At 43.6% G+C, this 27211-nt stretch overlaps 3 protein-coding genes across 11 annotated transcripts in view; 1 reads left to right on the plus strand and 2 right to left on the minus strand.

Annotated features, from left to right (window-relative positions):
• Positions 1–4603, minus strand: part of LOC130383967 (fructose-1,6-bisphosphatase isozyme 2-like) — a 10308-nt gene extending 5705 nt beyond the window's left edge. The window contains exons 1-4 of the mRNA XM_056591912.1: positions 4313–4603; positions 2005–2167; positions 1142–1234; positions 57–197 (exon numbers count right to left, since the gene is read on the minus strand). Of these exons, the coding sequence (XP_056447887.1) occupies positions 57–197; positions 1142–1234; positions 2005–2167; positions 4313–4485 (570 nt within the window). The 5' untranslated portion in view covers positions 4486–4603. The remainder of the gene's footprint in view (positions 1–56; positions 198–1141; positions 1235–2004; positions 2168–4312) is intronic.
• Positions 4604–5774: 1171 nt separating this feature from the next.
• LOC130384737 (fructose-1,6-bisphosphatase 1-like) lies at positions 5775–10099 on the minus strand. The gene is made up of 7 exons (XM_056593059.1): positions 9843–10099; positions 8969–9131; positions 8635–8727; positions 8271–8411; positions 7557–7694; positions 7025–7144; positions 5775–6433 (listed from the first exon to the last, which is right to left on the minus strand). Exons 1-7 carry the CDS (start codon positions 10010–10012, stop codon positions 6242–6244), a joined length of 1017 nt encoding a protein of 338 aa, XP_056449034.1. The 5' UTR covers positions 10013–10099; the 3' UTR covers positions 5775–6241.
• A 1197-nt stretch (positions 10100–11296) lies between these two features.
• The window catches only part of LOC130383866 (KN motif and ankyrin repeat domain-containing protein 1-like), a 35633-nt gene continuing 19718 nt past the window's right edge, over positions 11297–27211 (plus strand). For 4 of the 9 annotated variants that reach the window (XM_056591727.1, XM_056591735.1, XM_056591736.1 and 1 more), the window contains exon 1: positions 11297–11526. The gene's annotated coding sequence lies outside the window, so the exon portion shown is untranslated. The other 5 variants (XM_056591729.1, XM_056591733.1, XM_056591730.1 and 2 more) reach the window with 4 other exon arrangements.

Below are 27211 nucleotides of genomic sequence, written 5' to 3' on the forward strand. Positions count from 1 at the left end.
CATGTAGGGTTTTAAACACTGGACCCTTGGAAACTGGTTGAACGAGGTCTACTCACGGGATCCAACATGAAGAAGTTGAGCCCGGCTCCGGTGCTGAGGGCCACGAGCGTGGCGCTGCCGTACAGGGCGTAGCCGGCACACACCATCTGGCTGCCCGGCTGCAGCGCGTCCTGAACCGTGGGCTCCCCCTCCGATGTCTTTAACGCACATCACAACTTTATCATTTATCAAACATCCATTGTTAAGACCAAATGCAAACAGCCACAATGTGACACCATGATGCCGGAAGCGTTAATTAAAAAAGTGTTTTTATTAAAGGTCTACATGGCCTATCTGAAGAAAGTAATACAATGTAATATGATAGGAATAATGACACAATTATTATTATATTATTATTTTTTTTGTGGACATTAATGTAGGTCACAATTACTTACTTTTTGTTGGTGAACATTAATGTAGGCTACTTATTCTTTTTTTTTGTTGGTGAACATTAATGTAGGCTACGTCTAGAAAAAAGTTAGTCGATATAATGATTATCCACTATTTTATCAATGTTCTGGAAGATGTCTTTGGGAGCCGATATTGTCAGAGAATCATTAATCAGATTAATCATTAGAGACTTTGCTGAATCCGATGGATTTTCCAAACTACAAATTAGCTGCATTGCAGCGTCCCCTTGTGTCCTTATTGTTGTTTCAGACCAAACAAATCAATATTTTAAATGAAGGTATTCATTGCCAAAAAATATGAATACGATTTAGTGTTTTATTGCGTGTTCCACGATTGATAATAAGACAAAGTCTTATATAATTGTAACTATGTAATTGAAATAACCCATGCATCGCTGTCATATGATTTAGACTTTGACACTTTGGATTTATTACGATCTCTAAGAAATCCATCAGCCTAATGAAGCTGACAGAAAACCTTCAAAGTATTAGATGGATCAATAGATCAAATACTGTGTCTGTGGCGTAACAGTGACATCATTATTGTACGTAATATAACTACTGAAAATGTTAGTTCACAAAAGGTTGAAACTGTTTTATGCTATATATATTTATAGATTGGGGTGACACACACATACACAGATTCCCCGACATTAATCAATTCTCTATTTTGTATTCCAATTATTACTCACTCTTTTGTAGATGGCAAAAATGGTACCAATAGAGGCCAAGCAGTCGATGTTGCTGGATCCGTCCAGGGGGTCAAAACACACCACATACTTACCCTGCGGGGACAGAGAGAAGGAAGCACAGCTTGAATGGGTGAGAAGAGCACTGTTCTAGAAAAGCATTATCTATCAATACGGGTCTCTTTGCGATTTTTAACCATTAAGACCTTCCTTGTAGTTTTGTACAGGTTACGTGTGTGTGTGTGTGTGTGTGTGTGTGTGTGTGTGTGTGTGTGTGTGTGTGTGTGTGTGTGTGTGTGTGTGTGTGTGTGTGTGTGTGTGTGTGTGTGTGTGTGTGTGTGTGTGTGTGTGTGTGTGTGTGTGTGTGTGTGTGCGTGTGTGCGTGTGTGTCCGTTAATGTATATCTGCACATATACGTATGTTTATGTGTGTCTGTTTGTATATGTGTGCCTATGTATGCTGTATATGTGTGCATATGTATGTGTGTATGTGCATGTTTATTAATTTATTTATTTTTTAATATGTATGTCTTATGTTTATATGTATGTGTATGCGTGTATGTACATGTATGTATGTATGAACATGTGTGCTATGTATATGTGTTGTGGGCTTAGGGTAGTGTGTACATATGCATAATACATATATATATATGTGTGTGGGTGTGTGTGTATGTGTATGGGTATGTATGTATGTATGTATGTACACGTGTTCTATGTATGTAATGTATGACCCAGCAATATGTATGTTCATGTGTATGTACTGTATGTATTTGTGTATATGTATAAATGTGAGCATATATGTGTGTGAGCCCTCCACCACCACACAATGAGTCAACCCAGGCCCCCTTGTGACCCCTGACCCCTGACCCTTTTCTCCTTGGGCGTTACGATGAGCGTCTCGTTCTCCTCCGACACCAGGCAGCAGGTGGTGTAGGACGCCCGCAGCAGGTTGATGACCAGCGTGTTGGACAGCACGTCCAGCTTCTTCACGTCATCCCCCGTCACGTTCACCGAACCCGCCAGACCCTGCCTGACACAACAGCCAATCAGCTGGACACAGATCAGTCGGTAACCCCTTTCTGTCAGCCGTTAGCAGACTCAGCCTACATCCGTGATCTGAGTCATCTAGCGCACATTGTCAACATATTGTATAAATGTGTTAACAAATCGGGCCATTGGCCTACATGAACTTTCGCATTTTTCCCATCTCTGGATCATAGTCCCAGAGACTGGGATTTTAGCATTACTGTACTGTGTATATTGCCATTGATTCTTCCAAGGGTATTTTAACCCGTGTCTTAATGTTAGAAATACTAAAAATATCACAAACATTCCTTAGTTGAACATAGAAGTCGGGGTGTGCATCTTTGTATCAAACTTAACTTTTTTTACAATCACTTTCAATTTCACCACTATTGCATTATACTGAATACTATGTATCGAATTTGTGTGTGTGTGTGTGTGTGTGTGTGTGTGTGTGTGTGTGTGTGTGTGTGTGTGTGTGTGTGTGTGTGTGTGTGTGTGTGTGTGTGTGTGTGTGTGTGTGTGTGTGTGTGTGTGTGTGTGTGTGTGTGTGTTCATAGATTGGAAAAACAGTAAATGTGCTATGACTTATGAATATCCAATGCTCCTCTAGATGTCAGCAGTGGGCCAGGGGGAAATCTACTATGGCTACAATGCCTATGTTTTTATAAGTAAATCATAAAGTAGATAAATGTTGGATGATATAGTTCAACAACAAAAGTGAGCAATTCACAGACATGCGAGGAAGATAATTGTTGAATTTGAAGATTCTAATTTAAACATATTTTAAGGTTTCCATGTTGATGAACTGCAGGTGATGCAAATCTGCAGAACAATCCTTTGGTGACAGATAACACATATCGTTAGCCTCATAGCATCATAGCCAAATTCATATTTCGGCCAAATTGTGATATCTGCCTAACTCTACTCTCTTAACGCTGCTGATTCACTGTGCCTCATTGGCTATATCTGGTCAAACTTACTGTCTTAACTTGACTGACTATCTATTGCATTAAGACTTACTATCACACACAAATACAAACAAACATACTCTCTCTCACGGTCTGTCTCTGTCTCTCTCTCTCTCTCTCTCTCTCTCTCTCTCTCTCTCTCTCTCTCTCTCTCTCTCTCTCTCTCTCTCTCTCTCTCTCTCTCTCTCTCTCTCTCTCTCTCTCTCTCTCTCACTCTCGCTCTTCCTCTCTTTCTCTCTTTTGCGCTCACTTGCGTTGATGCAAGAGTGTCTTACCTAACAAAGCATTCGAGATGCTAAGAATAGATACCAAATTCCCATGGCAAGCATTGAATCCCATGAAGCCCTTACAAAATAGCTCTTTTTGTCTCTAATCTCAGTCCAGTCACCTTCCAGAGGATGTTGGCTGTTTTCCAATGTCTATACCTCGATTATGCATCTCTTGTGCAAGATTACACAACCCCAATTGTATTCTATCTCTGTTGTTAAGGAATTTACAACAATGCATCAAAATAGTATCACCCATTGAAGGCACTGACTTTTTAGTTCTTTTGATTAAACTTTTTGCTACTGAGGATTTGTTTTGTGATATACTTTGAATAGTCAGCCATGAGCCAATTATCCCTTTGGGGATAAGGCTTTGGGGTCAGGGAATGACTCACCTCTATCAAGTTTATTTTCTAACTCTATGTTACCAATTTGATTTTCTTAATATACTAATTTTAATGCTTTCTCCTATAAAACTAGAGAGGAGCCCGAGATCTCCCCACCTGCTTCCCCTGGACCACCAATAGTGTCTAAAGTTGCACTGTGCAAAAAAAGCTTCAACCAGGAAGTGAATGAATCCTCAGTGGCTGACACTGTGTCTTGCCTCTTTCAATTTGACAAAAAATTAATGCAACTAATGTATTCACTCCAAAGATATATCCTTATTCCCCCATGTAGGGTTGCAGGGAACGTCAACTCTTAATGGTGTTTTGTCAACATAACAGCTTAAAAAGAGGATCTCTAAACAGTCCTTTTTTTTTAACCAGGCACTTATGTAATATTCTGCTGTTATGCAATGTTATGCAATTGCAGTGAGGTCAACCAAAGAGGTGTCCACACACACACCAGTGGTTCTAAGCCAACGCAGCGTTGGTCGAACGCCCAAGGTCATCTACTCTCCCAGGTAGTACTCACAGGTGCACCAGTCCTGCCTTGCGCACGGCCGAGGAAATGGCCTTAATGGCCGTCAGCATGGAGTTGATGAGCTGGGTAAGTTCGCCGGTCGACCCCTTGGCCTGACGCCCGGTCTCCATGATGAAGCGGGTCAGCGTCCACACGTCTGTGTCGAACTCCGACTGATCCGACATGGTGTGTGCGTGTGTGTGTGAGTTTGTGAATGCTTCTCCTAACTTCTCCTGAGGTGCCTTCCTGTCGAGTAGCAAATCCACAATGTGAGGCAGAGTGTAGCAGACAGAAGGTATAACCGTCCTGCCAAGTGTTCTATTTATGTGTGTGTGTGTGTGTGTGTGTGTGTGTGTGTGTGTGTGTGTGTGTGTGTGTGTGTGTGTGTGTGTGTGTGTGTGTGTGTGTGTGTGTGTGTGTTTGTGTGTTGGAGGATGCAGTGTCAGATAACAGTTGTGGTCGACGTGGTCATAACAAGCATAATCCCCAACCCAGAGGCAAGCCCCTTTCTTAAAACTTGGGATTTTTCATTGAAGTCAAAAAGGAGTGTTACACCTTTCACAATAATAGTTTAAACATAGCCAAATGCCAGAGTATGAATCCTTTTTTCCTAACCGTTGTTATATTGTAAAGCCAAGGCCCTTGGTGCTTAGCCATTGTCTCTCTCTTGCACAGAAACGTGTGACCCTCTGAATGCTTTGCCGAAGTGGGAATGAACTTCTTGACTCCGTAACTCTGTATGTTTTAGCCCTTGTATTTGGTGAAAATACTTTACCAAACCCAATGCGTTGTCCCATACTCTGGATCTGATGTTGGGCAAGAATTTCTATGTCAGGCTGAGTAATAATCACCCCTACATCACTTGCAGTATTGCAATGATGCACAACAGAGTAAAGTAAAGTATTAAGTTATTACTATGTGTTGCTCTGTTAATGCAAAGCTGTTTAGTGATACATAGCTAAATGTGTTGCTGGACAAGGTTTATCAAAGGCAGTAGATTCACATTTATATGTGTAATGTGTCATTCACTGTCTCAAATAACATTTCTGACTCCACGCTGTCCTTTTGACATTTAACTCAAAGGTCAACTCCTGTAGATAGAATATCCATGCACTTTAATATACACTGCTGAAGGACACTGCAACTAATGATGTCCATTACACTTTTCTAATAGATCTGATCATTTTGTGCATCAGGTTTGAAAGTAACACGAATAGGAATATTGAATTCATTTTAGGTTCTAACAGAAGTCATGCGCTTTCCCTGACAGACTGTGTAAGCAGTTGACTAGTATCAGTGTCTCAACATCCAGTCACATTCAAACAAGAAATGGGGGCAGACTTTAACTTTCAACAGCTCAAACTCAAATACTGCAAATTCTCAACTCATCCCCCTGTTCATTTTATTGTAATAGCTATAATTTGCCCTTTTCTCCCACTATGGACATTCATGATACACCCATCACTTTTAAAACAAAAACAACAAAGAATCATTCTTTGAAGTTTGAATTTTTATTTATCAGACATGATCAAGGCATGAAGCGTTCTTGCATAGATATTTGTATGTGGCCCAACATATATTAAAATGTTCCAACCCGATCAAGGTGCTTGTTTTAAGTTACGTGTGAAGCAAATGTTTGTTGTATGTAGCATGTGATCCATATGTGCGTGAGTGTGTTTGTGTGTGTGTGTTTGTGCACGTACTAATCAGTATTGGTGTCTTTGCGAGTTTGCTTGCCAGCTTATGGCAAGCATTGTCTTACTCCTTTGGACTCATGCACTGTTGCTACTCAAAGCAGAACGTAAACTCTGAGGAAGGGGTCCAGTCATTTCCCAGTACCCTTTCCCGTGTGGAATGTGTACACACACACAGACACACACACACATAAACACAACCAAAAAATGCACGTACACTCAACAGAGGGTGCTACTGGCTGGCCTGCTACTTTCTGCCGTGCTTCATGAAGATGGCGAGGTACTCTCGCACGTCGTCGGACGAGCCCATGACCACGGGGACCCTCTGGTGGATGTCCACGGGCTGGATGTCCAGAACGTTCTGGGTGCCCGTGGTGGCCATGCCCCCTGCCTGCACCATGATGTAGGCCATGGGGTTGCACTCGTACAGCAGCCTCAGCTACAAGGACATTGGGGGATGGGGGGGATGGACACAGAAGAACGACTAAGAACACGTTCTAGAACATCTGCTACACCAAAAGGAAAATGTTAGGAAAAGAAAATGTTCAGCAATAGGTAATTGTCCACAAACCAATGTGGACAATTACCATGGTTACCATGGCTTACTTCATTGTCCATGAAGTAAACCATGGCATGATGCGAACAAACTCCCCAGTCACACTGAGAGGTAAATCTCCGTGTTCCGAAAAACTGTGCAAGCTTGCTTGGTTACACGTTAGCAAACACCGTGGCGACAGGGAGGTATGTGAGGAAATGGCATTGTGTCACAGACTCGGGTTTGTAGATAGAGCAATCTAGCGAAACGTCTTCACAATGCCATACCATCTTAAAATGGTAAATATGGATTATTCTTTACATTTGTTTGAAAAGTAATCCTTCAGCAACAAATGATGTGTGCCAATAAAGAACCAGAAGTTACATTAGAAGAACAAAGTTTTACAATTCTTCCAAAATGTTTGGTATGCACCAAGAATCCTTTGTCCCATCCTGGGTCAATTGTAACTACTCTAGCTTATGACAGGTACTGTACCTTTCCCTGGGGACTCTTCCGGTTGGCTGTGTACAGGAACACGCCTCCGTACATCATAGTCCTGTGGACGTCTGCTACCATGGAGCCAACGTGGCGAGACCCGTACGGTGCGCTGCCGTCCTGGTGGTTAAAGACGTACAGTAGAGGGTAGAAACATTCCTAGTGTTTTGTAACCAAGACTTATTTCATGTTACCCTTATTGCAGTGCAACGCTCTTGTTGCCCCTCGATAAGCTAGTGAAATGACGTAAGATGATAGATGTGAGGTCGGGCTCTTCGCACTTCACAACCACTGTATTCACGACCCATAGTCCTGAGATGTTAATTGAGTGAAAACAATTTGAGTGGAAGCAGATGCACAAATCACATGCCAATAAATGTTGGGCATCATGTATCTTAAGCCAGGTAATTCTTATGAGTGGCATACCCTTCTAAAATAACAACCAAAGACACCCCTCATAACGAAACAGCTACAAAAGGCAAAGACTGTGGGGAAATATGTCGTACATGTTGTAACCAACCACATTGTTTACCTTTGGGAACTTCTTCTTTTGCAGGTACTCTGTGACGGCCGGCTCGAAGTACATGGCGTTGCCTTCGTTTGTACTGTAGATGTTCCCTCGATTCTTCATCTTCACATCTTTGTCTGTCAGGATGAACTCCCCGATCGCCTGGCCAGTCAGGAAACCACACACACCTTTGATTAGTATGTTTACATGCAGATGGATACCTGCTTTGACAGGGTTACTGGGTTATGGGAATTAAATGAGTAGGTTAACAAAGTGACGGGTGATCATAATTCGCAATTCGTCTCATTCTTAATGCTGAACGTTCGTCTGAAGCCAGGGCCATCGCACCCGTTCAAACTGAGGGAGGCCGTGTCCCTCCCCTTATCGGGGGTCCCCCTGATATTAAGGGTGCGTGACAACTCTTTGTGAATATGTCCATTGAATGTGGTTGTTGTACCGCGATAGTAACATCACTGGATGTAACGGGGAGAGCTAACGTGCTGTTTCTCAATGAAATTCAAACATCACATTTATCAAACTGCTATAAAAGCTGCGACTAGTTTCTAGCCTAACTACAGCAGAGAAAAAGTTCACCGCAAGAACTACAACAACAAGGATAAATCAATCTCAAGAGACATTGCTGCAATCTCATACTTTTGGTTTGTTGAGTTTGATGGAAAACATTCACACATTCCCGCGCCCAGTCAGCCCCTGAGGGAAAGTCCCTCTGATACTCACAGGGTCCAGCATGAAGCAGTTGACCCCCTGGCCGCAGGAGAGCACCATCATGGTGGCGCTGCCGTACAGGGCATAGCCCGCCGCCACCAGGTCCCGGCCCGGCTGCAGGGCGTCAAGCTCGCTGGGCTCCCCATCTGTGGTCTGTAACGTTCAAATGAATCCGTAAACGGCACAAATAACTCCCCCTTCAGCGGCATGTGGTTGTGGTGACGGTCATTTCATCAGAAGCACCAAACGCAACATATGTAAATTAGCCTTGTGGCTATAATCAGGCTCAATTATAATTTGTGCATTGTCCCTGTCAAATAAACGCATTGTTGTGGGTGGCCGGTAAAATTTTATGTAATCTTCGATGATTCACTACCTTTTTGTAGATGGCAAATATTGTCCCGATGGAGACAAGGCAATCGATGTTGGATGAGCCGTCGAGGGGGTCGAAACACACAATGTATTTACCCTGCAATAGAAGAGAGTGAGAGAAAAGGTTTTAATAGAAAAGCTAGGACCTCCCTAATATAAACAGTACTTGTAAGGGAAAAGTCCCCATTCAAACCTGTCCGTGTCAAGCATGATGAGGTACCGTGTTAAAACTACTACCACGTGGACAAAGCGCCAATGGTATTGAAATTCTCCCGAAACCAGCGATGAAACGCTTCATTTTGTGGGCTTCGTTCCCCCGTTCTCCCAGATCTACTGACCCGGCTTCCTGCTTCCAGGATGATGGCGTGCTCGTCCTCCTCAGAGACCAGGATGCATGCTGTGAAGGACGCTTTGATCGCGTTGATGACCAGCTCGTTGGACAGGATGTCCAATTTCTTCACCTGGTCCCCGGTCACATTGACGCTGCCCGCAATGCCATAGCTGATAGAGAGACATATTACAGAGTCATGAATACTGAAAAGGAATAATAAGCATCTTACGATTTAGGATTCTGTCTGCTCGGAAACAGATGAAATGAGTGTGTGTGCATGTGTTTACTACTTTTCAAGTTGTAGTTCGGTCCAGACATGGTCGTTTCCCTAATAGCCTACTTGTTTGTGTTTCGAGGAAATCCAAAGATAAATTACATTTTGTTGTGGTTTATTGTTCAGACTTCTTTGCTACCTTTTTTGGACACCCTGATTAGCAAGAAAGAAAATGCAAAGTTTCCTGGTATATACAGGGAAGGTGTCAAGCAAAATATGCATGCATCACCGGCTATGAGTAAGGAAATGTAATTTAGGAGAGCTCTCTCCCATGGCCAGGCATTCTCTGCCAATGAAGGGAAAATAAAATGAGGGATTTAAGAATTTCCTTTGAATCACGAGAAGGAAAACATAGTTAATGTACTTCGTATTAGGCTTACCCATTTTTGTATCTATCTACCAAGTTAGAGGTTCATAAGGTCGTTAAATGTATCAACTTAATTTTCCTCATTAACCAATTAAATTAAACACACTATAAAGTGGGAGGGTTAGTTTGATGAACGGCGTATGCGACTCATCCAGCCATGTGTACGACTACCTTCGCGACTGGTTGGCTGACTGATCTATAGATCGTTAAACAAAAAATAGGAAAATACATTTTACTTACAGATGGGAGATTCCTGCTTGCCGCACTGCTACGGAAATCGCCTTAACAGCTGTGCACAGAGAGTTTAGAAGTGTCGTTAACTCTCCGGTCCCTCTGGCTTTCTGACCCTCCTCCAGAAGAAACCTAGTCAAAGTGACTGAGTTGGTCTCAAACGGTCCCTGTCCTGACATCTTGCACAGCAGATCACACCAGTGCAGTGTGTGGAGAAAGGGGAAACGTTTAAAGCATATAACGCGGAACTTATTGCGTTAAGGGGATGGTAAATAAAGGAAAGCCAATCCGAAGAGCGTGCATTGTACAATGTGCTGTGAATCCAGCGATGAACTGATAAAGTGACCGAAAGCGGGATGTGACTGGAATAATGGATGCTGTCAACCCTGAAATAAAACCAAGCATTGCGACATCAGGTTGTGTATTTTACACAATTTCAGCAGTTTGAATACCAAGAAGGTTTTAAGATAAATTCGTGAGATGATTTGGTCATCCGAGTACGACAATTATTTTGCCGTTTGCCCTCTGGATAGAAGATAAGAGTTTCAGAATTCCTTCAGACAGGTTTATTTTTTTTCCATCTTACCAATCAGTCATTTAGTCAGTCAGTCAGTCAGTCAGTCAGTCAGCCGGTCAGTCGGCCGGTCGGTCTGTCTGTCTCCCTGTCAGCTTCAACAACGATTCACTGCGTGCGACTGGGCGGCGCGACTCCATACAAGTCAACGTTATCGCCATGTTTCAAATCTGTAAATTAGCATAACACCAGTCTATTACAAAAAAAGGGACAAAAGGAATAAATACATGTTGTAATTATCTCACTTTATGCTCCTGGGCTGCATTGTGTCAAGTGTGTTTTATATGTTACATTTAAATCTGTGACCTAATCAGTTGACAGTGATGCAATTTGGACGGAAAAGGCAGCTATGCACTTTTCTCTTCTGTCAGACACGTACACACAATATAATGCACACATGTATGATGATGACGTACGAGCGTAATTTTCTCTCCCTCTCAAACATTGCTACTTTGCGGACTTTACGCAAGATGACACAAATACCACACGATGTCGCTGTTCACCAACCAGTCATTGCGATTAAAAATGTGTTTTGCCTTGCAAGCTCAATAAAAGTAGTAATAGTTTGCATTATTTTCCTGTTTCACGTAAACATGAACATCCACTGAATATATATTTTCAAATGTTACAATAACCTAGAGAAAAAGGAAAACAGAAAATGAGATGTGTTTCTCAAAACGTGCAAAGTTAATGTAGAATAAATGGTCGAAAATAAGTCCAAGTCGAGAAAGATATGAAGCCATGGTAAGGAACTTAAAGTTAGCATTTCCTTAAATCACACTATAGATAAACGAGAGGAGAGCAACCTTGCAGCAGGTAAGCGTCACCTGCTACGCGGACCTTCATAATGGGTGGAACGCCACTGGTCCGGCCATCAAGTGCGCATGAGCGCAGTGTAAGAACTTGCTGAACGGACAACTACAAAGAGGACCGTCGGCGAGGAACAGACGAGGGGAAAGTGTACGTTTTAACACGTTCTGGGGCTAGCATAAGGGTTTCAACATGGCTTTCCTTTACAATTAATTCGGTCACACTTCAATTGCAGTAGCCTACAAAGCAATTAATACGCGCCTGGTTAACATCACGTAAAGACCTGATTGACTGGGAAACTTGGTGTTGGTAAGTAGTGAGCCCCATGCTGTTACTCAGGCTTTGGAGTATAATGGGACTACTTATTGTATCACCGCATCTGGTCATCCAGGTTTTAAATTCGATTTTTGCTACTGATCAACCCGTAATGTCTATCATGCTTGCATTTTAGTTTGTTTATACACATTGCAACGATTTGCTCCAATGTTGTACTTCCGTTAATATGTCTCTCCGACCAAAGTGGTTATATTGCCCTCAACAGGTGTTCAACCCGGCTAGGTTAGATGTTGAACTTTGAGCTCTCATAGAGGATCGCAACCGTCCCTTTTCTTTGTTTATGATGGCCCTACGCGACTAGTCACATTGCTGCGACATACGCACGCAAGTGGATACACAGACGCACACAAGTGGATGAATTTGAATAGGTTCCCTAAAGAATACGCATTTTTCCTATATATATTTTTTAAAGGGATATTGGCTGTCTGTATATATGTCCTTAGTCTCCATAAAGCCCCCTGGGCTTTTATCAGTTGGTGTATTTATGTTTCTTTCAGTCATGAAGGAAACCAAGAGATTTTCATATCCTGAGCACCTCCACCTCAGGCGCCAGTGCAGAGATGTCTCCTCACATTGTTCCCTTGCCAGAGTCTGAAATGCAGGGCTTGAGTTCAACAAAGGCGTCTTTGAGGAGCAGTGAAAGGGACTGTCACCAACTTTTAAAAACAATTCGCTGCTGTATGGCTTATTGGAATCACGGGTCACGTTTCTTTTTTTAGAAAAGACTTCAGAGACGCCACCTCGCCTTATTTCAGGAACGACTCTCATCCTTAAAATACAACAAAACATTCTCTATATTATCTTTCATGCCAACACACTCATCTGGGGCACATTCCAGTGATGACTGAACAAAAGTTTTGGCAGGGGACCTCTCCGTTTGTAGGTTTCAAATAGTTTGGGTATCCACATGGGGTGAAGATGATGCTGAACCTTAGACCTGGATGTCATGGTGGTCCCCATTGTGCTCAAAGGACTTAAAGATTAGAATCTATAGTGGTTGGACTTGAGTCTCCTTCTCATAGACTCTTAAACTATGGCTCAAAGATTATGTTCAAGGGACTATGATGAAGATGTTTTCCTGTATGTAACATATTTTCATCTCAAATCCTTGTTATGGTCAACAGATAACTATTTTGTAACTTTGCAACCAAAGATGACCTCCAAACTGTTTCTGACTGTCTCAAATCTTGCCCCAAATCTTGCAAAACGACTACACACATCAAAGCAGCAGACATCCGATAGGATGCTGAGTTTAGACTAATGTTGAATGAAGCATCATAAGATGCATCTGTCTTGTCTTGGCATGCCGCTCCATAATCTTTAAACATTCACAGAAACAAGTAGCACCGTTCAAACGTATCAATATGTATGAAATATTGTTTTTCCTGCCTATTCATCATTCTGTAATCCATGTGTCAAAACTCAAGTTACCCAATTTTATCTTAAAAGGGAAAGAAATGTCGGATCTTACAGTAAAGCTCAGTATTTAATGGTAACGGTCTCTCTACCACCGATAACATAAACACCATTCCACTGCTTCCTCACTGCTTTCCCACTGGGGGCACTTCTTAGCAGATTGTGTTTAACAGGGCAGCCTGGTGTCGGCTGGTACATCTGGCTTAGCCCGCCGCTTGAGAGGTACACATTACGGGGCGCGGGCCCCTCCGTCTTGTGGACACATGGTCGGCGTCTCTCAATTAACACCTCCCTTAAACGACCTCTTGTGTCTGCCGGGATCAAAGCAGCTTGGCTTCCGTCGACGGGCCGCGTCTGCCCTCCAACCGCCCAGCGCCTCTCTGTGATTATCGGCCCCCGGGGCCCTCCGATGTTTGTTTAGAGGAAATGACTTCCACTCGGCTGCGCTGTCCGAGTCGGTTGCACATCTAATCCGAGCCTGGCCCCGCATGCTGCTGGCCGGCTTTTTGTGTCTCTGTGGCCGTCTGTACCCCGCTGTTGCTTTTTTTTGCAGTTCAAGCCGTAGACGTGGTGCTCGGTGGAAAGTTTGTTACTGGCCCTAATACCAGTTGGGTTACTTGAAAGTTAAAAACAATAGCGTTGGAAGATGAACTTCTGTTTTTGTGCAGCCTATATAGAATCAGCGGGACTTCCTGGTAGAGTATTTTTCTGTAGATGGCAGTTTTTCTAATATCTCTGCATGTAAGAATGAGGGAGAGGGAGCAGCTTGTCAGGATTTAAAAGGGTGTGTGATGGTGGTCTATGTGAACTGAATGTTTGCCTTGTTATTATAAACCATGTGCACCTTAATTTGCAGTGTTGTGCTGGGCAAAGAAAACCCAAGGAAAAACCTGGTTTAGGCCAGGATGCTTAAAATAGGCTTGAGGATTGGATTTGATAAGGACATCATGGGTAAACATTGAATCTCCTTTTTTAAATTAGTTGCTTTCCTCTTAAATGAATACCTACACATGCAATGTTCCAAAATGGAGATGACCTCAAACCACGATGTAGTGGTTTAATAGTGTTAGTTTCAACAGTTCAATCTGATTGCTTGCCATTTTTGTTCCTGATTTCACAAAGTACCCAACTTAAAGCCTCAATGTATTTTTTTGGCTTATGACAATTAATATGGATGGACAGCTGTCTTGAATCTCCTACTTCTTTTGTGTAAGAAGTGAAATGTCATGGCTAATGGAAGGTTTTATCCATCTCGTAATGTGGATGGTTGCCTCATTTGCCTTTTGACGTTCTTCCCAATAGCATCATCGACTATTTCCCTTTATGTTATTCCCATTGTGATTTGCAATCGCATCCTTGCAAGGAGCTTTCCAATGGACAATATTGGATGTTGTTCTATGCAGAATACAACTGAGTAGAGGGTATTGGTCACCTGTTGGTGTGTGTGTGTGTGTGTGTGTGGTGTGCGGTGTGTGTGTGGCTAGCTAGGATTAATCCCAGCAACAACCAGGTGGATTTGAGACCTTTTTGTTGCCTAGGATCTTAAGCCCATTCCTTGTACCGCCCCCTTCTCAAATCACATGTTTGCATCGAAGAATGTGCCTTTTGTTGCGCCAACTGTAACAAAATAATGTGTTGAACTTGGGTTTTTATGAAGTTACCACTTGGGTTGTAATGTCAAACAGGTCCCACTATCTCAAATCTCCCAAAAGCATAATTGTCTAATTCCTTCTCACATTTCTTGCTCCCCTTCATACATTTCTTGACTACTTTGACCACTATGATTGCTTATGGTTTAACTAGCTTGAAAGGATATTCCTAGTCAGTTTTTTCTCTTTTTAATGGCATGGCAGACACCTAATACTTGGGTCACTCTGAAGTTGAATCTGATGGTGACTACATGCTGTAGTCATCATGCGATTTCAGGGGATTAAAGTGAACCACTCCATGGGAAGATTGGGTAGCTTGAGGGAAGCTTTCTGCTTGACTAGGCTTGTTGCTTATGTAAAAGTATGCTGTTCATGATTAAGATGTGGCAGTATAGTGCTGTGCTATAGGGTTTGAACCTGCAAAACACCCCGCACTTTAATCTTTTTGTTTTCCTGCCTTCCCCATGCTTAAAACTAAGTAGTGTTCTTTGCTTTAATTCCGGGAAAAATACAGAGGAGTCATTTTACATGGAAAAACCTCAGTGTGCTCGATGGCAGACATGTTTGTTTGTGTGTACGTGTGTGTCATGGGTGGGCTATAGATAATGTCTGATAGGTCTTCAAAATAGATGTCCAAAGGTATGATTAACCGTCATTAAGGACAAACATAGGCTAGTATCAGGACCAAACCTTATTCTAAGCTGCACTAAAGTGCCAGGGAAATGATGTACGCCGTAAAAGAATACGCCATCTCTTTGTGTGTCATCCACGTTGGGCTGCATAGACCGCAGCTCATGCACCCTATCCGGTATTCAAAGTGCAAGTGTTTATGGAAAGGAGAAACTTTCTTGGAGCAGGGAGGTGTGTCCGGGCGGGGGGGGGCTCCACCTTTTTCGTGTTCATGGAACAGGATAGGGCAGGTGCACAGAAATTCCAGGGCTCAAGTGATCTGGTGATAATCCCCGAGTTATGCAGACGTGCGGCAGCTTTTCACGTCTTGCCACAAGAAGGCAGTCTTGGTGAGTGAACCAACCTCCGTTCTGACAACAAGCCTTTTTATATAAGCAGGCGACATGAGGATGGCTGGTTTTTCTCAACAGTGGTTGCACACAACTTTCATTGTGATTCATGCGGTTACAATGGTACCATGACGGTTGTCCACACTGGCAAGAAATGTCTTTCTAATGTGGCCTAAGGATATTTAACATGTGTTCAGGGCCAGTATTCTTGCAGTATTGTTATGCTTTTAAAGGCAACTTGACAACTTATGAGTTGACATTTAACACTATTTTGCTTGAGCTGGATGCTACCAAAGCTGTAGAGTTGTCAAGCCGTCATAGAAACGCCACTGTTATACTATATCCTTGTGTCCAAATAACCTTGGTCTACCAAGTCCTACTCCTGTTACACTGTGTGTGTATCGTCCCGCGTCCACTAGAGGGCGCGTCAACCAAATCTGTTATGTAACATTTGCAACAAGTTTTACCAAATCAATACAAAACTTATATAAATACGTAAGATATAACGCCAGAAATATTCAAGCAATGATGTTTAATGAAGAAGCTGATGTTCAATCATTCAAATACACACACACACACACACTATTTTACGATGTTATTCTTGGCTGTTTTGACCGTGGCTCTTCCTCAGCCGCTAACTGTTCTGCGTACTCCGAGTAATGCACTGAATGGAGGTGTGCGCTCATGTTGCTCGTAGTCGAGTGGTACTTTAACGACTTGCAGCATAATTTGCAAATGACGGGTTCTCTGGATGTAATCTTCCCGTTTCTCGATGGAAATCCGAAAGTTATGCTTTCCATCTCTGTGTCTGCTCGCGCGCTGCTTCCCAGCATCTTGTAAGCATACAATGCCGATTGCCGAACGTCACGACGCACGACGTTGACTTTAATTTGCGTCGTTGCTCTTTGTATGTGTGTCAGTGTGTGTGTCCCTGCTGATTGGTTGCCCTGTTAAACAATGCCTTGTGACGTCTGTCTGTACGATAAGTCTTCACTTGTCCGTTGGCGAGGGTTCCTTAGGGGTCCTCTGTTGTACTGTGAGATTTTTAGAACTTGTCACCGGAGATGCGGTGCACTGAAGAAATACTTTTCCCTCAATAATATAATACAAGGTAAGGGATATCCTGAATTGAAATTGGCTTGTTTACACATGTCGTCTAGACAGTTGTGTTAATCAGGCATTATGGTTGGAGTACAGTTGTATATCTGTTGCGTGGTTGAATGTAATTCTGATCTGTTGTTGTATTTAGTATTTGGTATTCCTCGTTTTTCATGGCATTGTGTTGTAAGACAAGAGGCGATGAATGGTAAAACATCGTGCCATCAAAAAGCTAAGACGTCCTAGCTGCGCCGTCACTCTAAATTGTCATGTTATTGTATGGTAATGTTGCAAGAAGGCTAGCTGTAGCTCTCTGCTAAGGCTAGTTTTCAGGAGATAGGGAAACGCCAGTGATGCCTGCAGGTTGCTGTGTTCTGGAGCAAGCGATGGCTAGTTCTGATAGTGCTGACTAGTCTGAATGTTTGTATACAGCTATGGTTGCTTTTGAAGCTTACTAAATCTTTGGCAAAAGGTTTGGTCGGTTTTAAAGAATGGTTTAAATGGCCCAGCCATAACTCTGTCTTGATATACATTTTATTGATAAACTTGCCATGACATGAGGATGTTCTCCAATTGTTGCTTCTCCGAATGGCAAAATTAGTCTCAATCTCCTTCAGTAAGTTGGTTTTCTGAGCAATGTGGACATCTTTGATTAGGTAATTTCTTTGTTTATTATGAGTGTGCCGTCTAATGCCTAATAATGAAGTCTAACGATGGCTATTGAAATGTTTGCTTTAAACCATCAAGGCTGGCCAGATGTCCCTCTCTTTTAAACTTGGTTTGAATGTATAAACATCCCCATGAAGAAGGTTTGGATCTTTCTGTAAGCTGTTGAGCTGGGCCACTCGATTGTTCCCTCTGTTCTGTGTGGATTTTGTTTACAGTAAAGATTGGCTCAGTGGTGAAACCGTTGATCTTTTATCTGAGCCAGTTAAAAAGTTCCCTTCACATGAAAGCCTACTGCCTGAGCGCCACATGGCAAATGTTTTTAATGTTGCTCAGTCTCCGCAGAAGACCCCATCGTCTTCTCCTCACACGTTGGTGCCTTTCATCGTCTACTGAAGTGTAATCTTCAATGCCTCAGTCTTCAATGCTTACGAACCTTTGAAACAACTTGAAATTGCGTTGTGCTTTGTAAGCTAAGCGGGCACGTGATTTACAAATTGCTCCCACACTTTAAACCCATTTCAAATTGCATCTCACTTTCTGCTCAAAAGGCATTGGTTTTTATTGACCAAAAATGTGATGACACTTCACTACCCTTCTACCAAACCCCCATCCACCAATCCAGACGGGTGGTGGTGAGGTGGATGATGAAGAGGGCGTGTTCAGACCCTTTTCCCCAGCCGGTGAACCGTGCCTGCTGCCCTCTGTGTTTGGCGACGCGAGTCCATGCCTCGCTGCGTGGCTGCGGTGAACTCGGCCTGATAATGGCCGGCCGGCCCTCCTCGGGTTTCACTCCCAACAAAGTGAGGTGCACATCGCCACGGCAACGATCGCCAGAGGCTCCGTCCACACCTATAGCCTTATATCCCTGCTGGTGCTAGGAGGCGGGAGGATGCAGACTTTGTTTTGTATTTTTTTACTTTTAACAGGCTTATCTACTGTGTTGATTCGAGGATGGGGTATTTTACAGTACAGCTATACATAAATAATATATTAAATGTACATTGCTTGTTTCAAGTTTAGTTCTTTTAACAGTGTATGGGCGTTAGGCTTAAGCTTTCCGTGGCCTGTTGCTCCCGGGTCTCGGGTGATGCAGAGTATGCTATTGCTTTTCTAGCTGGAACCGGCATTCAAAATGTTTGAAAAAACCTGTTGCGTACAATTCTGCTACTTTGTCGTCTTGGTTATTTTATTTGCTACTCTGCATATTTCTATCCTGATGGATCCTCCCTGAAGCATTTCTAAAATGATAGCCATGCTCCCTTTGGCAGTGGGAACATAATGTGTAGGTGGTTGTCATGTCTGAGTCTACAACCGGCTTTTGTTTATGCAAATTGTGGGTGTGTAAAATTGTGATTAGACTGAACATACTATTTTCCTTCCACTCCTGTTGCCCTCTCTCAGGCTGTAACGCTTCCTTCTTTTATAATGAACATTTCGAAATAGGTAGCCAAAATATTTGGCATAACAAAGATGTACATTCTCTCCTGCTTTGTCTTGTTTTGCATAGTGAGATCTGTAGTGGCCATACTTTCTACAGGCAAATGGCCTCCAAATTGTTCCTTCCGACTGCACCAGTGAAATGGGAACCTGCTTGCTATTCAAGTCAATATTTGCTCATGGATGTCAAATTAAGCCATATGTTCATTTGTTCTTATCATGCATGAGCGTTATCAAGAGTACGTCAGTGTTCACAATGAACTAGCTCATCTAGTCACTAACACTGATCTGTTCTAGTAAAAAGACATGTCACAGCATGCAATGTGTCATGGCCATGTCCATGTCCTTTGAGTAAGGCATGGTAGGAAAAATGCATACAAATAATAAACTGCATTCTACAATACTACAGTTTTGATACATTTATTTTGAACAAAATGGAAAAATTCCAAAATTCCCAGAATGTCCCTATTGGAGTTAATCCCTCTGTTTCTGTGAAAGTCACTCTCTACATTAAACTGAGTGTGGCTGTCATTCAGCCATAGAGTTTCCAATGGAATGCTGACGCTATTGTAAGACAAATGACTCCTGGGACCAGCACCCAACCCCCCCCTCTGCCCTCTCCTTTCCCAACACAATGCGCTGTGTTATACCTAATGAAGGCATGCTACTGTTGTCTTAGCCTATGGCCCTCCGGATGCTAGCCCAGGGCAATGTCATGAAAAGGTTGACCCGGAAGTCATTGCTAAGGTCAACCCTTAACACAACTTTGTTTACGTTGTTTTTATATTGGTTCCAGTGTTCAACTTTAATTTAAAACTGCACATGTTATCACATGTTGCTGGTCGTAGTATATCATTGCAGCATTATAACTTTGTAATCCTTCCCACCCTTGAAGTTTGATGGTAAAGGTCTATTTTGTATGTCACTAGAAGATGGCGTAAATGTTCATGCACTTGTAATTGCAGGTTTTCTTCGAGTTCAGAAGACTTGTGTACCCGGTTCCTTTTGAAGCTAGGAGAAAAAAAGTGAAGCTATTTGAATCTCCCATGTTTCTCGCTGCAAAATAACAGAGACAGTGAAATTCTTTGTTGCCGTGTGCATTCTTGGCAGAATCCCATCTGTCCTTCAGTCCGTCCACTGGAGCGGTGCTTGTGGCCCAGACGCACGCCCATGGGCTGTGTTTCCTGTCTGAGGTTAATGTTTGATAAACTTCATTTCTGTGAGTTCATTCACACAGACGAGCAGGCGGTTTTTCCAGCATTTGTTTTCCGTGCTCGTGGGCGACGGTGTGGGCCCGGGGTAGGTCCCAAAAGCCGTTAAAGCTTCTTGTGTCAGCAGATTCAAGATTCGTCATAGCACTCCCTTAATCTCTATTAATCAGATTTTTGTGGGATGCAGTGTGTCTGGCTTCCTGCTTGGCAACTCGCCCTATAGTCCTTGCTATATTAGTACATGGTTATTGCTGTGCGTTCATTAGGCACGGTGAGCTTGATGTGCTCCTAACTCCTCCACCATCCTCTTCTCTTCACACTTTCCTCTTTTTGTTCCTAACTCCCCCACCCTCCACCAGCTCCACCCCCTCATTTCCTCATGTTTGTCAATGTCGATTAATTAGAATTTCAAATTTGATGTTGAATTGTTCCCCGCGTGGAGACAGAGCGGGTGGCTTGTTGTGCTCAGCCTCTGGGGGCCCTTGTCCGTTTGGAGCTCTGAGTGGGTTGAGCTGGGGGGGGGGGGGGGAATCCGCGTCCAGGGAGTGACTGGCTGGAACAGGAGAGGAGAAGGGCCCACTCCCTGAGGACCAGGCTCGACCTCAGCTCCCCCCTCCACATCGATGACGGGCGAGCTATTGAGAGCAGACTCCTGCTGTCCCCCCCCCCCGTCCCCTGTCCCCTGTCCCCCCCCCCCCCCCCGCGCCTCTCCGGCCTGCCCGGTTGTCAGATTCATTCTTCTTCTTCTTCTACCGCCCTCTATCCCATCTTCCTTCTCTTCTCTCTCTTCCGTCTCTTTCTCTCTCCTTCTCCCTCCATCTTGGTGGAACAAATAGTTTTGCTGCCACCCTAATGGGATTACTCTGCGCCCTGTACCTCTCTCCCTCTCTCCTTCTCTCTCTCCCTCTTGACCACTTTTCTTTCTCTCCTTTCACATGCTCAAGTGCATCCTGAGTTCCCCCCCCCGTTGAGGCGCTCCTCCTTAAACAGAAACGGGGGGGACCCCTCCAAAATGTTAAGTGAGGAAAAGAGAAGGAAAATGGCCGGTATTTAGAGTGGTTATCAAGTAAATGAAAGCCTTTGCTTGCCTCATTTTGCTCAATTCTGTTCATTGGAATAATGTAGTACAGCAGATGTTGTTGACCTTGTGTCTCCTTGAGGCACTCCTTTGGCGAGGCGGCCTCCGGTGGGTTTAACTGCACTGCTGTGCAAATGGGAGAGCAGAGCCGCTGTGGTTTGCCTTTGGGGCCCCTCTATCGTTGTCGAGATAAGGGTGGCGGGGGACGTGATAACGGTTGCTACTACTGGTTACCGCGTTTGATATTCCTGATGGCAAACTGCCCTTGTCGGTTAAGCAGTTATTAAACACCCTGATGTCACTTATTAAGCCCTGCACTCCAAGCAGAGGGTATACCGAGGGAGCAACCAAAGCTAGCTTAGGCCAGCTGGGGACAAGATGCTCAACAGATGGGCATGAATATATTTGTTGGTCAACGTTTATCGTTCCGTGATAACCCGAGAGCAGGGCAATGCATCCAATTTCGTTTCCCTTTGGTCAGTTTTTCTGCCTGTTTTTAAACAACCGATACATGGCACTTCAGATTATCCTTCTGAGCTTGTTGACTTTTCTTCTTTTTATTTAATTAATGGAAAATGCTGTGTTGCATCATTTCTGAAGCCGGGGGTTGCTCATCTTGCGGTTGAAAGGCTCAGGGGAGGTGTGTGTTTCCACTCCCTAGTGGCCACCTCCCCCATTGTCCCACGCCTGTCCCTGGGCACACTGGGATTACAACCCATAGTAAAAACAAACCAAAAACAGCACTATCCGAGAGCTCATTTTATGGAGGTCGACTGATGGCCTTATGCTGCTCATGAAGCAAGCCAACCCTGAACGCATTTATTTTAAGCTCTCCCGCCGTCTTATTTATTCAGCACATGTATAGTGTGATGTTGCTTAACTAGGCTATAGTGGTGAAGGAAAGGCTTGGATACAAATTCAAGACCAGAGTCATCCTGGCAACAAAGTATGTTTCCCTACCAAGGACAGTAACTCTTTTTTATGACTGCATATCTTTGCCCCTCACACTCCAACCAAATATTTTTTTGGTGGCTCTGTTGATTGTTCGTCCTGAGACCTTGTTAATCTGTGACCCTAGTTTGGAAAGGCTAGACATTGACGAGTGTATTCCTGAGACATGAGCTTTAAAATGTTATTGCAGCTCCAAAAATTCCCCCAGGAGAGACTTTACAAACACTCGCAAAGGTTTATATGCTTGTTAAATTTCTGTATTGTTTCATTTTTGCTACTACTACTGTTGACACCCATGAGCCTGTTTCTGCAACGGTAGATTCTAAACATTCAGTCAGTTTTGTGTCATAAAGGCGAGTATTGAATGCAACATAAAGCCTAGATGGCTATCGAATAAGAATAGGTTGCAGGAAGCCATGTGTGGAAACACTAATCTACATTTTAATCAATGTTGAACGTCTTTCAACAGCTCCTCAAACGTATTCGTGATTTATCCTTGTTGAAATGAGGTCCTTCACCTCTTCTTGCAATTTAATTCCAAACCAGCCCCAACACTTTTGCTTTGTTAATAACTAACATGCCCCCTTTAACCCTACCCTACCCCAACCCCAGTCCAGCTGTCATCAGTTTAATTAGCTTGTCTTTTATTGTTTGGCTGGGCTGTCTGGGGGCCAATGGGCCACAAGAGGACATGCCTTTACATCCCATTGGTTCATCTCCAGAAGGTCAGCACAGCGGTCTGGCTCAGCACACAGTGGAGCACGGCAGCACTTAAAATGGGTAGAGTTTTCTCCCACAAATTCTCCTTTGAGACTCACACAGGGAAATGAACGCACTTGGATCGGCTGGCCCCTTCGTTGGGGCCCATCATGCTACCCGGCGACCTCATCAAGGCTGGCTTGGTGTTTGAATTGGTTTTAACCTTTTTTGCATTTTAAAAAAAGTGTATTTTCATTCAGTGCATGTTTTTTAGTATTTGGAGGGATTTTTCTTGGAGACTACAACTAAGACTTGAGATTGTATTGCTTCTGTGAAACGCAACACTCTAACATGTCATTCCTGGTCGATTGTCTGTTACGTACCCTGTATTGTAAATTATTTTGCAAAAGAAAAAAAACTTTGGTTGCGTGTAGTTGAGGGCCCCCCATCTTCCAATGTCCTCCTGGGGGTGGGTGGGGGTCCCAGTCTTACTGGCTGTCCTGTAGCGCTAAACAAACAAGTGGCTCCAGCCTGTCCTTGGTCAAGTGGCGGCCCCGGTGGGGGTGTGCATGGGAGGGAGAGGGAGCAGATACCACAGCAGGGCAGGAGGACAAAGCCCAAGTTGGGAGAATGAAGTGTGGGGTCACAAGAGCCGCTTATCCCCATTTGCAAGAGGCGAACCTTAGAGGCTCAGAAATAGCTCCGGCCAGAGTGACGAAGGGTGGTTGTAGCCCGGCGGATGTCTCTGCTGAGAGGGGGGAACGGAACTTTTGAAGGACCATGATGAAATGAAAACAGCGGTAAGATAAATGCAAGGTCACTAGATGTGCATTCCTCTGCTGATTTGTCAAATGAACTTTTAGGAAATGGAACGCAAAAATGTCAACATGTCGCACAAAATAAGATCTGTAATTTTTGCATCCGTCTTCTGAATGAACTAACTTTTCATTTTAAGTATTATAAAGTAAATGATAATTTAAGATTTATAATGTTGGCAACTCTTGATATCCAGTGTTTCCCCCAGCACTATGGTTAAGGCGGCCTAGGACTACCAATGTAATTATTTTTTAATTATTATTATGCATTAACAAAGTACAAAACACTCGTAAGGAAAGAAAAAATACCCCGCTCCTTGACCACCTTGACTGAGACAGTTTCTGGTGGGAGTTTCTAGGGTTATATCAGCAATTTTGAAAGTGTTCAAATTGTGTGTCCATTTACCAAAACTTATTTTGTTAAGTAGAAGTGGCAGCCAGTGCAGGCAGATGATTGATGGATGTTAGAGTTCTATTCTCGTGGTGTCCTTTCTTTTAATATTTTTGTTGTGGATTTAAAATTGTTTCGCCCCAAGGGGGCAGTATTGTCAACCGAAAGAGTTGTGGGGCTTTTGCTCTGTAAGAGTAGAGCCTAGGCTCTAGCCATTGAACTAAGTTTGGCTTGTTTTTAAAACGATGCATTTAATTAACAACCAACGTAGTTTTAAAGAGTAAGCAGTCTTCGATTTGAATACCACGGAGTTCTAATAAAGATCTAAACTTCTGGAATGCTCATAATGTTTTAGTAGGAATAGCTAAAAGTCACCTGGTTACAGTTTTCGCTCATGCTGCTCTGAGCGTGTTCCCAGATGGTAAGCCCCCTGCCAGAATCCTACCCTGCCTCTCCACCTCCTTACCTCGTACTCTCTCCGTAGGATGCTATCCAACAGGATAAATCATCTGCCATACTAATCATAGACATTCCTACAAGACTTTCTGGAATCCTGCAGCTTCAATTTTACCAGAGGCTTCTATTTTTGTGTTTGACTTTGGGACGGGTTGTGCATTCAGGGATTAACTTTTCAAACTGGAATAAAGGGAGGTTTATCTTTTTCATTTGGTGACCGTTCACTTTTAAGTCTGGCTTCTTTTTACAAATAGATTAAAACTTATGTTTAACATTTAAAATATGGCTTTAGAATATAATGAGCACTGTTCTGAAAATGGATACATTTAGATTTATTTCTTGCACTATTTGGTCTTACTTTTTAGTAAACCTCAAACATGCATACCCTTTGGTGACGAAAGCTTTGTTTTTGTATTTCAACCTGTTCCCAAGGAGCTTTCCCACACTAATGGGAAGCGGGCCTGATCAAGAGCAGCAATCCGTTTTGCATAAAAAGAAGCCAAGAGAGGAAAGGCTCAGGGGCGCAGCTCCTGAATCAGCCGTGTACTATAGTTGACAAGCTGAAGCACATGCCAAAGCTAAAGGCAACGTAGTACACCGTAGTCAAACGCTCCAGCCGCTACTATCCCCAACAAGACGGTCTGTGTGTATGCTTTCTGAAGCAGAGGGAAGACTCTTATGTGTGTGGTTAAGATGGCAGAATGCAGTTGACTGTGCAGATTTTGAAAGCCGTACATCTGCTTCACATGTGCCCGCCACAGCCCAGTCCGCTACTCTGTCATTTCAAAGCCCTGTTCCAGAACAAAATTTAAGCTTGGATGGTTAATAAAAGCCAAGCTCCAACCTGAAATAACAAGGATCTACTGTCAATGAAGGATAGGTACGAATTCAAGGGCTAGGCCCCAACCGTAGAATTTGAGTATTTTATTTTGTTCATTCTGACTTTGTGTTTAACATGCATCATGATCACATTCTGAATGATGGCTGATAAAATATGGGAGTTTACCTCGTGCTACACTAGCTTATCCAAAGCTAAGCCGAGGATGGAATGTGAGAGGGGACATGATTGTACGTGATTGTGCAAGACGTTGTGGTGTAATGCCTGTGCGGGAGACTGTAAATCAGATTTACAGCACTACCGTCCGCTAGGCACCCCTCATGGCGGGATGCTGGGTCCTTTTTTCTTCTTTTTTTTAAGCGGATCTCATCTGCATATACTAATTGTTATGTATTGAAGTGCATTCAGGGCCCGGTTAGGAAGCGTCCTGTGCACATGAGTTATGCTACCTCACCAGGCCTCTGGGGGCTATCCGCATGATGTGGCTCTTCTGAATACAGTCCTCTGACACGCACACGTGCACCCGCACACGTACATACACACAGACGATCACAGAGCCTTTCAGATGTGGGCTTTCAATCTGGGGGGGTTGAACTCGGCAGGTTGAACCGGGACATCAAAGGGACGCGAACCGTCAAGCCGGCCCAAGCTGGGATTAATGCGATGGCTAGCATTGGCAAACAGCGAATGAATGCGAGTCCACAGGTGTCCAAGCTCTCACCCCTGCGCTCCCCAAGTGAAGAGCGGCAGCTTCTCGTCCAGGTCTTCAAAGGCTACGGGCCTAATGAGGGCCAGATGCCGGGCTAAGCCAACAAGTGGCCCCTGCACTGCAGTAGCCACTCACTTGTGCTTTCTGCCCCCAGCCTGAATTCTTGCATGCATGCAAATAACACCACCACAGCCCCAGCCCCCGCCCCCGCCTCCCATATCCCCACTTGCAAAACAAACCATAAAAGCCTCCCTCTTCACATCCTGACTACAATCTTAAACTGGAGCTGATGTTTTCAGAACAACAGTTAACCTCTTTCCCCCCATTAACCATAGAGCAAGTCTTTTTTTTTATTGGGGAAAAGTAACCCTGCTGAATATTTAACACGGTGGGTTCCAGTGCTTTTATTGCCCCGGAGGGCTTTGGTAATCAGGTTCTTGCCAGGCGACACACACAATTTAATCCTGTGCTTCCAGTACGTTGGCAGTGGAAAATGTGAATCCGTTGCGGCGTCTTGTTGACCGCAGTCTGTGCTGTCGTCTTTCATTGTGTTTATTTGTGCGAGGGGAAAGGTTTAAAGTCGTTGCATTATCATGCCACGGCGTCGGTATAAGGCTGTGTTCATGTGTGTCTTGAGTCACGCCATTCGTGAATCTATACGCTCTTGTTGAGTAGTGTAGATCAGATGTGGACCAATGTAGATCAAGAGTCACGCACCTGTAGGTCTTGGGGCTTTGTAGGCATGAGCAATATGGCACATGTGATATATAGTTCCTGAGAAGCAACTAAACGAGTTGTTCTGGTTTATGTGTCGGCTAACAACAGTAACATATTTCAGTCCTTGCAAGCCTTTGAAACGGAGTGGCCTGTTCTCTGTCCCTTGTGTTTTTTCTCCAAACACATAGTGACACTGGGTGAGTTATCAGTTCTTTGTTCTTTGATGTTCTTTCCAAATAGTTTATGATCAAAAAGGGTAGATTTACGCAGCAGTGTATTCTAGAGAAAGGTCAACAATGCTTACTGGTGGTTTCTCGTTGCTCTGCTAAAGGTATGAGTTGCTAATGCTCTTAAAGGCACTTTTTAATTTTAGTCCAAGCTAGCCCACGTTAGTTGCTTTGCAGCTTTTCTTTGGTTTAGCATATGATCCGATCCAGCGCTAATATGGATTAATTAATTCATCTTCTATGGTAATGTAGGGCCCAATCCCATTTCTACCCCTTAC

This window comes from Gadus chalcogrammus, chromosome 6 (assembly GCF_026213295.1).
Source record: "Gadus chalcogrammus isolate NIFS_2021 chromosome 6, NIFS_Gcha_1.0, whole genome shotgun sequence".
NCBI lineage: Eukaryota > Metazoa > Chordata > Actinopteri > Gadiformes > Gadidae > Gadus > Gadus chalcogrammus.